The following is a 12113-nucleotide window of genomic DNA, read 5'->3' as shown; positions in this document are numbered from 1 at the left end:
TTCGTCTCTAGGTTACAACAACTAGTTCCCAAAAGTTTCACATCGAACGGCGAACGTCATTGGTTCTTACCAATGGATCCAACCGTTCGCCTATCGATGAGCAAGTTTACATTCCAAAAACCATCGAAGAAAATGTGTTGCAACTTTTTAGCTCACGTCTATACGATTCCACGGGATCATGTAACTAGAGTCCTATATAAAGAGAGAAGCGACATTGATGTCCGAAGCTCTGATTGGTAATCTGATTGATACTTGATTGGCTAAGCGAGCAGTCATATTGTGAACACAGCTGTTGCAGAATGATACGAATAGTGTTTGATGACGTTAGAGCGGTCCCAAAATGGCGGTGGAGGACTCAATTGGATACTGAAGGTTGTGGTGGGGGTTCGATGTCGCTTCTCTCTTTATATAGGACTCTACATGTAACTCATTCATGAGCGGAAATATGAACTTTTTTACGTGGGAAGGTTCCGATAGCGCACAGTACTATTACACACAGCCAATCACAGCGGCTGGTGCCTAGTGATATTCTTCTGTTCAAGCGCTATGAGTGGTTGTGAGTGGCTTGTGTGCAATAGTACTGTGCGCTATCGGAACCTTCCCTTATTCAATATTTTTTAATTAAACAAAGTTAAATTTAATGACTAATGAAATTAATTTACTTTAAAATTTGCATAAATATAAAACTAAATTAAAGTTATTTTTAAAAAACATTGTATTAAATTACAATGTAATTTTTAGAATTAGATTACTACATAATAAAATAGTTGTTACAATATATGGATCATCAAAAATAAATGTAATATATATTATATTTGTAAAATAAGTTTATGCAATATAACTAAGAAATATTACTATTTATTTATGAATATAGTTTTTTACAATTTCTTTTTTTATATAATTATATTTTTACAGTAAAAGTTATACTATAAAAGCATGGAGAAACCTTTTTCACGACCGCTTGATAGTTGCGATGACAGATTCGAGCCTCTAAAAGTGAATTTCGGAACGCAACCTAAACTTCCTCGCATTATCCATACATAATCGCTGTGCGTGAAAAGATTCACGTGAACTCTCTATGAGTGAAAAATGAAAAAATGAAAAGTGAAACGTGAAAAGTTCCACATGAAATTACATGATTGACCCCCTGAATTCCCTGAATTAGTGTGCACTTAAAATGAAATAGATATATATTTGAAAGTTAGTGAAAGCAAAAAGAAACGTTCCAGTGTAGTCTAGTGCAGGAATAGAAAACAAGCCTATAGTCTCTCGTCAGTGGTCGAGTTAATGACGCCATATGCTGGAATTGTCCAATCAGAACTTAACCGCCATATTGCTGGTTATGCAATTTGGTCATGCGCGAAGGCAACTTTCGCCGTGCTTTATAACGAAGTCGACCTACTGTTCTTTCTTATACTGTGCCTAAGTCCATGCTCGGCACTCAAAACACAAGCGATACTTGCTCGCTTGCATGTAAATTGATGTAAATCGTCTAAAAATTTTATTTAAGAAAACTGACAAAATAATCTTCAGTAGAATACGGTGCAATCATTTTTAATTATTTTTTTTATGATGGATGTGGAAGAACAGAACGCAAATACTACCACGAAACATGATGGGCCTGAAACAATAGAGCAAAAGTACGAATATAGATTTATTTTAAAAGCTGTTACATTTTATTTCTGCACATGGAAAAAAATGTAAACCCATATTTTGAACATGCTTTTAACGATAGTGCACTTTTGTGCTCTAATCTTGTTTTTTGCCTAACGTACAATTTTATGATTTGAACCGGCTGTTTGAGCAACAAAATTACATGATGACCTGCAACAGAATTGGTCTAGCAGTAGTTGAAATGAGACAAGAAGCAATAACCATTATTCAAACTACAAAATTTTAGTCACTGACTTGAATAATTTTGTGACCAGTTGTGTGATCATATTTATTGCTCAATCAGTTTAAAGAACTCGTGAAATTGTACTTTAATGAAAAATGAAACAATAGTTTGCTAACATTGTTTAACTTTATATAATCTACATTAAAGAAAATAAAGCACAAAAATCATAATATAGTTATGAGAAGCAAGTCTTTTCATTTTCATCAAATACTTTAATAATAGTGTATACTTTTAATTAATCGGTGATATCCACTTATTAAAATGTAATAAATAAAATGTTACTATGGTAGTATTAAAAATAATACTAAACAGCATTATGTATATCCATACATTTGTTTTTTTTATAATTTTGGATTGTGGCAATAAGATATTAGACTAGCTAATATAATGCTAATGCATATTACCTCATTTAGTATTTACTTTAATATGTTTATAAGTTATAAGACTTAATGAAATGAAAAAGACTTTTAGTAACGGTTACCAAAAGATAACAGTAACTTCGTTTCTTCCTAAATTCCTCTCCTAGCAAATTAACTACGTTATATAACTGTTAATTGTAATTTCCCACTTAACAAAATAATTGGTAATAATGATGTTACATAACAATTATAACACCCTTAAGTGTTGAGTGAAAAGTTATAACAATTATATAACTGTTAATATTTGCGGGGTCTGTACACATCTTCTTTCTTACAGAATAATTACTCTTGCACGAGGGAGGCCTAAAGGTATTTCAGACAAAGATTTAGCTATTGAGATACCTGATTTACAACCAGTTCAACGGGCTCAAATAATAAACAAGCTATTATCTCAAGGATACTTTGACCTTTTTAAACAAGCAGGTTTATTGTTTTATCGCTTAAAAGATCCAACAAAACTTGCTAAATGTGCTGATAATGAAGAGAAAATAGTATATAGAATTATTGAAGAAGCAGGAAATAAGGGAATATGGACTCGGGATATAAGATTTAAATCTAATTTGATGCACACTCAATTGCAAAAGATTTTAAAAAGTTTAGAAACTAAAAAGTTTATTAAAGTTGTTAAACCTGTAGCAGCGAGTAAGAAAAAAGTATATATGCTATATAACTTGGAACCAGACGAGTCTGTAACAGGCGGTGCTTGGTATCAAGACCAAGATTTTGAAACAGAATTTGTCGATGTGCTAAATCAGCAATGTTATCGATTTTTGGAGCAAAAAAAGGAAAGGGTGAAAAACTGTAATGCTGGACCTATTGCTGCAAGAAATATGACATTTGCTTCTTCTAAGGAAGTGTGGAAATTTATTTCGGATTTAGGAATAAGCAAAGTAAATTTTTTTTATATTAAAACTTCTTTTGTATTATTTAAAACTTGTTATTTTAAAAAATCGATATTTTTGCAGGTGAAATTATCTATAACTAACATGGAAATGATTTTAAATACATTAGTTTATGATGGTAAGGTTGAACGGACACTTGCAGGAGATGGAAGTAATTTATATAAAGCAATTCAGCCTTTACTAAATTCACCTGGATTAATTAGAACTCCTTGTGGCCTATGTCCAGTAAGATCTGATATATCATGTTTATTAATCAAATTATTAAAAAAATAAAATCAATTAAATAGATAATAATTAGGCTTTTATGGTTATAAGCTATAAGAAATAAACCAAGACATTAATCTAAAAGCATGGATATCCATACAATAATACAATACAGTATCTTCTTTATACATTTTTAACAATTTTTTATTAAACATTGAATTTATTTTTGAATTGAGAAAAAGACTAATATAGATCCAAATTATTATATTAATAATTTAAAATGTATGAAAAATTTATTAATAATTGGAAACCATAAAATGTTTTAAAAACCTAATTTTTGCAAGGACAGATTACATGTCTTTTCTTTTCGGTTTGTACTGACCTCAATTAGATTTTTTAATAAATATCTAAATTATTAAGTCATCAATAATATTTAAACAATATTTCTTGTTTTTCAGGTCAAAAGACAATGTCATGACGAAGGTTCCATTACACCTATCAAATGCCAATATATTAAAGAATGGCTTGAATAAATATTTCCAAATTCAGGTCATCAATACTTTGGAAATATTTATTCACGTTCTTTAATATATTGACAACGAATCAATATATACATGTATTTTATTTAATTTTTATTGCATTTAACTATTCTTTATTGTAAAAATTGATAATAGATAAATATTCACAGATTTAATAATACTGCGTGATATTCTATTGTGATATTCTGTATATAGTACCCATACAGCACAGAGAGATTGCAGGAACATTGCAAAATGATGTTGCAATTTTATTGCAACATTGTAATATTGCATATTGATTGCGAAACATTGCTGGAAGATTGCAGCAACATTAAGATGTCCGCTTTGTGAAATATTGCATTGAAACATCCCAGCAACATTGCAATGTTATGAATTTTGCCAAAATATTCACATAAATATTATTACATCACATAATTTCAATGAACAAAACAATATTTTTGTAACATTTTTAAAAAAATGCAAAAATAATCTTGGGAATTTGTTTTCGGAAATTTCCAAGCGGTCACTCACCAAGTTGCGACTCCGGTAAACGTTGCTTGATCTCCGTGATCGCTGCGAACCGATTCATTATGATGACCTAATGAACACTATGCTGATATGTGTATATAATTGGTAGATCAGGTCAATATACGTTATCGAAAAAATGAAATATGTATAATTAAAACACAGTATTTATATATAAATATAAAATTGTTTTTTTTTACTAATTTTGCAAATGCAGAATAACATCTGGAATAACTTTTCTGATATTTGTTTAAATAAGAATGCAATTAGAAAATATATATCTTAATGTAATACAATAATTAAGTTAAATATAAAAAAATTTTTTTTTAAAAACTTAAAAAATATTGTTTTTTTCATTAGGGATGTAGATTGAGGTTTCTTCATATATGGACCTATTTCGTCTGTTGATATGAATATTCATGTTTTTCAACAATACTATGATGCACCACGGGACCACATGCCTTTTTTCAGACGTCTTAGAGTCAACATTTGAAGGATGTCTGCAGACGTCTATGCAAAGTCGATTTGCAGTCAACTCTGAAAGCCTGACTTGGATAAATCGACATACAGTCGACAAAAGGACGGTTGTGTTTGGAAATGTAAAGATTCAGCGAAAAATTTAGTAACGTCGCCCGACCTTAGTTTGTTAAATGCGGATGAATAATTATGGATGAGTTAAATTATTATATGCGAATATACTGCTTTGGCTCTTTATTGCCATTACTTAATTAAAAAATTATGATATTGCAATGTTTCCGAAATATTACTGGCATATGCCTTGAGATGTTGCAGACATATTGTTAATTTATGTTTCTGCAATGTCTCCGTAATATTGCATTGCAATCTGCAACATTGCTGCAATGTTGCTGGAATTTTCTGTGCTATATGGGTAAAGAAAATCGATTTTTTTTTTTTCCGAAGCATATATGGTCGAAACTATGAGATAGAGAAAGATGTTTTAAATGAAAGTTGAATGGTTCGAAGAGTACTTTATAACAACGAAGAAAAAAAATAAAAAATTTTTTTATATTTTTCCCTACCACTTATTTATTTTTTTCGAAATTTTTATTTTTTTTAATGAGCATAATAAAGCTTATTTTATTACATATTCAATGGTATATGATGAAGTTACAATACGATATTCCCATTTTCCAAAAATAATTAAAAACTTCTCTATACGCATATAGTACGCGCACCCGTTCGTGCGCTACGAAAGTGATTCCCTCCTTTCGACGTGCCTTTAATATGTTTTACAGGTAAAAATAAGGGATACGTATTTTTTTATACGTGCTCTAATGTACTTTTAAGGGTGAAATACCATTTTGAAGAAAATCGGTTTTATTCTTTTGAAGCGTGTATCGTCGAAACTATAAGAGATAAAGAAAAATGTTCTAATTGAAAGTTAAATAACTCGAAGAGTACTTTATAACAATAAAAAAATTTATTTTTAATTTTTTTAATACTTTCCCCCATTGCTTATCTATTTTTTTTAATTTTTATTTTTTTTATAAGCAAAATAAAGCTTATTTTATTACAAATTTAATGGTATATATGACAAAGTTATGATCCGATCTTTCCATTTTCCAAAAATGATTAAAAACCACTTCATAATGCACGGTACCCAGTTAGAAATTGTTCCTCGAAACGATGCCGTTTTGATGTTGAAAATGCAAGTCAAAAATTTTCGAAACTTTTATTAGCCTCGATAGATTTTTGACTCCAATTTTGAGTAATTTTCGATTTCATTCGACATCGAAACAATATCGTTTCAAGAAGCTATTTTGATATTTTTCAAAAACATCCCGTCAAACACAAAAAAAATTTTTTTTAAGAATTATTTCTGATTAAATAAAATAATTAAAAAATCGAGATCGTTTCAATATTGGTTCGAGTTAGGATTATTATTAAAGGTATTTTTTTTGTGTATTATAATAAAAATAACACTTTTGATTAAATTTATTTTTTCAAAAATTGCTTTATTTTTGTCGCTTTATTAAAAATCGATTATTTCATTAAGATTATCTAATCAGAGTACATATACTTTGGTTAATTTGATCAAACGCAGAAGGTATTTCATGCTGCAACAATTCTATTTCAAAATAAACATCGAAAAAAAATATAGTTTATAAACGTATGTAATAACTTTGATATACAAAAACTAAAAAATCAGTTTGAGAAAAAAGATTAGCTCTATTGCTGATAAAAATTTTTTTGAGATATACTTTTTATACGAATTACAGAACATTTTTCAAAAATATTAAGTAATTAAGTTTTTTTCTTTAAATTTTTCATTATGCATAAATTCTGAAATATTCTAATATTCTATAAAAAAACTGAGAAATTTTCTAAAAACTATAAAATTACTTTCAAAATTACAGAAATTTTGAAAAATTTTGGAAATGACAAAAAATATCTAAAAATTTTGAAAATTATATTTAAAAATCTGAGATAAGTTTATATACTCTGTTGAAAACTTTTTTTGAAATTTTTCTGATTTTCTGTATAACATATTTTTTAGAATAGTTCTCAAATTTTTTAATGTAAACTTCAGAATATTTAAAAATATACGTATACATATATGAAAAATTCGGAGAAAAAATATGGATTTCTCAATATTTGTAAAAAGTTTCAATTTATATAAAAATTTTGAAAAAAATTTCAGATAACTAATAAAATTATTGTTCAAATCGATGTTGAATGACGTCAATTCTATAAATCATTACATGCGAAAATCATTCTACTTTTCTTTCATGTAATAAATAATAAAAATGAACGATAAAAAAGTAGAAATGCAATTAGTTTAATTTTCTTTTTGCATCATCGCAATGTCGAATCAATATCGATTCGATCTTTAAACAAATTTTTCCAGAATATAATCCCAGCAAACACAGAAAATAATAGTTATATAACTTGTGTGTGTCACGTTATATAACGGATTTTTACATTCTAGCAGTATTGTAGTTATGTAAAATTAAATTGTTGATATTACAACACAATAACTTATAACAGTCATATAACTGCCGTTTATCAGGTTTATATAACAAACATTTTATTTTAATAATATAACTGTTATAAAACTGAATTATTAATACGACTCCTCCCTGCCGAAAATGTGCGATTAAAACCGATTAAAACGGAATTCTTTTTAATTGATTTTAATCTGTTTTAATCGATTCAATCCACGAGCGGATTAAAAAGTAATCGGTTTTAATTACATACGAATCGTAATTGATTTTAATATCGCTTTCGTGAATTATTTAAGTGTAATGCATTGTTACGTCCAGAGTTGAAGTAGGATAGGTAAGACATGGAGGGAGAAAGGAGAGACGTAACAACTTGAGAATGTGCCCACGAGGCACAGGCAGGCCGCGTCGACAACCCAGAATATATGGGTCAATGGGTCCACAGCGGGGGGCCCAATGACAAACACTCAGGGTGTTCCGCGTCCCTCGGTCCTGTTTTGAGGCAGCAAATTTAATTGCTTTACCTCGGGATCGGACCTAGTGCTTGGCTTAATAGAGCAAGGGATGATGAGTGAGATGGAGAAATTAATTAAACTCCTTATAATCAGTCATTGATTTATTGAAAGAAAATGTGAAAGATAAATATGTATATAAAAAAAGGATTAATTCTATGTAAAAGTAATTTATTACAGATTAGAGCTGGTAAGGCGCACAATTTAGTAATACAAAAAAAATCCGCAGACTCGCGATACAAAGCTCGAGGTTAACAATTAAATTATGCACATTTATATATACATATATATATATATAATTTTATATATATATATTTTACATTTATAATATTCTATATTAGTGTAACAAACAGAGTATTCGCAAGTGTGTATGTGTGTCTATATTGGGACTTCATTTAATACGGCGGTATTGGGGCGGAAGTGATTTAAAAATATTAGTTTGGGAATTAGATAATATTTTGGATATATATGGGGGAGATACACTGGGACTGGTACATCGGGGGGGGGAGACAGAGAAAGGAAGACACGGACCGCTTCGAGGTCAAATTCTTCAGGGCCGATAGAGAACGCGCCAGGAGGGAGTGGGACAGAAGAGATCGGAAACATTGAGAGAATTAACTCTAGCGACTGAAGAGGACCAGGGGCAAAATAACAACGTGGGGGAGGTGGAGGTAGCTCCTCTACGATCTCTATACTGCGCGCGGGTCTAGGAGAACGATCCTGGTCCTCGAGATCATGCGATCCGAGGATCGGAGGGGTGGAGCAAGGTTGCTCCTTCTCCTCGTGGGGCCCTACGTTTGGGAAATCCGCAGGAGGTTGATCTTCCTCCAAATTGAGAATCTCAGGGGTCGGAGATCCCTGAGAAGAGAGCGAAATGGGAGAGTCCGGGAAGATTCTATTTGAGAATCGGGGGAGTCGGTGCGAAGAAAATTATCTATGGGGGAGTCAGCGCGAAGATTTTCTACGGGGGAGTCGGGGCGCGGAGAAGTATCTAAGGGGGAGTCGGCGCGATAAAAACTATCTACTGGGGAGTCGGCGCGGAGAAAATATCTACGGGGGAGTGGGGGAAAAATGCGAATGGGGGAAGTCGCTCTTCTTCCGGTGCGACCGGCGAGTACGAGACAGGGGGGCAAAGTCGATTGACTTGGGCGGCGATCTGGTGGATTTCCTCCTCAATGGCTTCGAGGCAGCGGATTCGGCGATATCGGCGGCGCTTCGCGGCTGCTCGTGACCGGTTTTTATGAATTTTGGGGACTTTATTCACTAAAATAAAAAAAAAATATTCCGTTTCTCTCTTTTGGCGAAAAGTTAAAATTTAGACAACCTCTCGGGTTAACTCGAGTGGAGTTCGAGTGAAACCGAGGGAAAAGATCGGAAGTAAAGAAAAAGGGTTCGACAGAATCTAAGGGGAGAGAGGGAAACGAGAATTCTTACGAGAAAATCCCTAGAAAGGAAAGGATTTAAAGATAAAGAAATTCTTTCGGATTAACTCTTACGAGTTAATCCCAGGAAAGAGAAGAATTAAAAATAAAGAGTTTCTTTCGGATTAACTTTTACGAGTTAATCCCAAGAAAGAAAAGAATTAAAAATACAGAGATTCTTTCGGATTAACTCTCACGAGTTAATCCCAAGAAAGAAAAGAATTTAAAGATAAAGAGATTCTTTCGGATTAACTCTTACGAGTTAATCCCAAGAAAGAGAAGAATTAAAAATAAAGAGTTTCTTTCGGATTAACTCTTACGAGTTAATCCCAAGAAAGAAAAGAATTAAAAATACAGAGATTCTTTCGGATTAACTCTCACGAGTTAATCCAAAGAAAGAAAAGAATTTAAAGATAAAGAGATTCTTTCGGATTAACTCTTACGAGTTAATCCCAAGAAAGAGAAGAATTAAAAAATAAAGAGATTCTTTTGGATTAACTCTTACGAGTTAATCCCAAGAAAGAAAAGAATTTAAAGATAAAGAGAGAAAGAGAGAGAGAGAGAGTATGGAGAGGAGCATGGGGAGGAAAGAGTAATAACCTCAATAAATGTATTATGTTCGAAATCTTTCGCGCTAGAGAGAGAAAGGGTGTTCGAAGAACGAGAGCGAAACAAACGGTTGATTCGGGACTTACTGCTTGCAGATTGTAGCGTGAGTCGATGCAGGTGAATGCTATTCTCTCGGAGCCGCAGGGCTTCAAACTGGGCCAGATTCGGCGGGAGGTAGTAGATCCGGTCGGGGGTGTTCCGGGTCCAATGGACAATGGTCCGCAGATCCCAACCGGGGACGTTTGAACTGACACTTTTTCCTCTCGACCGAGACTTGCGCCGCGCACGAGTTTAAAGGCCGCGGATCCGAGAGTCGCAGAACTCGGGCATGCAAGATACCACGGAACTGCGATTCGGACTGTGAACTGTGTACTACGAACTACGAACTGGGTACTGCGCGCTCCGCTAGAAGACGCACCTATTTATACTATTTTTCATCTATGATTCCCTTTGTCCCTTCGAGGGCCGTGTGCACCACTTTATTCATTAATACACCCACGTGCAATATTTACTTTTACGACTTTTTTACATTCCTCGGTAATTGTTATCCGAGAAAGCGGCAGGTTTGACAATTGAACTCTCAGAAGCATTAAATGTCAAAAAATTATTTGATTTGTTGCTATGCGGGTGTCGGGCGTCAGAACTCAAAGGGATACACACGTGCGTCTTCCAGCTCCCTGATTTTACTATCTTGGGTGTTTCCGGTATCGAGCAACGGTTTCACCTCAGATCTCCTTAATTGATGAATTTATAGATACTTAATTCGTGACATCCGGTTATTGCCGTGAGAGTCACCGTATTCTTGGGATCGGGGTGAGATCACCGTCGCTCGCCCGTTAATTAGAATATCCGCTGGTTGCGAAGGAAAGAATCGTTACTCCGCAGGACGTAACAGCATAATATAAAAATTTTTTTAAATTTTAATTTATTTACATTAAGACTTCTAAATACTCTCAGCGACCACGTTTCAAAATCCTAACATTAGTAGCGAGAAATGATACGCTGAAACGCTGAAAATTCTTGCGTGCTATTTTTTAAATAAAAAGCTATTTTGATAAAATAACATTGTACATCATTTTTACTAATTTGTAAAATTGTTCGGAAACTATTTTTTTCTTGAGTTGTCAAGAATTATTAATTGCCAAAAAAAAACATAGCTTTCGGACAATTTTACAAATTTGTTAACGTGATTTATAGTGTTGTCATCAAAATATCTGTTTAAAAATGGTACTTAAGAATTGTTAGCGTCTCAACGTGTCACATCGCATTAAAATTTGATTTAATTATAATTTATGAAATTCTGTAATTTTGAATTGAAATGGATTTAACAAGTGAGTTTTGGCACCGACACTAGGTGGCCACGCCGTGGGAGATTTTCTCGTGAGTCGAGTACAGCCACATGCGTTGCATCTAGGCACCACGGCGGCCGACTCTCCAGCCCTCATACTCAGTGAAACTTTTAGGAGCTGGTTATTGTAACCTCGAGACGAATACTCGCTCTCACTTTTTTCAAACATGATGTGTGCGTGCGTGCGTGTGCGTGTATGTGCGTGTGTGTGCGCGTGTGTGTGCGTGTGTGTGCGTGCGCGTGTGTGTGTGTGTGTGTGTGTGTGTGTATATGTGTAACGCTGTTCCACATAAAATTTTATATTTTTATGTGTAAATAACAATTTGTATTGTTATTTAATTTTGTACTTGAATGAAATGTTTAATTCAAATTTAATCTTTTTTTAATCCTTTTTAACGAAAAGGATACAAGAAATATTTTTTATAAATTAAATATTTATTACATTTACATTAATGTATTCTGTTTTAATAAATCTATCTGGGTTTCGATAGGGTTCTTATTTTCAATCGGTTTTAATACTATATTTTCGGTGCAGAAATCCCGATCGATTTGGATTACTTTTTTTTTATCGGTTTTAATCGTACATTTTCGGCAGGGCTGTATAACAAATATGATACAACTGTTATGTAACTGTTATTTTTCTTATGAGTGGGAAATTATAACTAACATGGACATTACATGTAACGCGCATGTTATATTGCGTATTACTTTCGATTTTATTTTATTAACATTGCCGTTATGTAACTGTGTTTGCTGGGAAGATTATTTATTACATATACATTCCAAAAATATTAA

General features: G+C 32.6%; 1 protein-coding gene across 1 annotated transcript; it reads left to right on the top strand.

The window, feature by feature from the left end:
* The first annotated feature begins 1365 nt into the window (after positions 1-1365).
* On the top strand, positions 1366-4121 carry LOC105198373 (DNA-directed RNA polymerase III subunit RPC6). The gene is made up of 4 exons (XM_011165062.3): positions 1366-1640; positions 2594-3206; positions 3282-3443; positions 3881-4121. Exons 1-4 carry the CDS (start codon positions 1570-1572, stop codon positions 3953-3955), a joined length of 921 nt encoding a protein of 306 aa, XP_011163364.1. The 5' UTR covers positions 1366-1569; the 3' UTR covers positions 3956-4121.
* Positions 4122-12113: the final 7992 nt, after the last annotated feature.

Source organism: Solenopsis invicta, chromosome 8 (genome assembly GCF_016802725.1).
Source record: "Solenopsis invicta isolate M01_SB chromosome 8, UNIL_Sinv_3.0, whole genome shotgun sequence".
Lineage (NCBI taxonomy): Eukaryota > Metazoa > Arthropoda > Insecta > Hymenoptera > Formicidae > Solenopsis > Solenopsis invicta.
The sequence above is the reverse complement of the archived record's forward strand: the minus strand, read 5'-3'. Positions and strand labels throughout refer to the sequence as shown.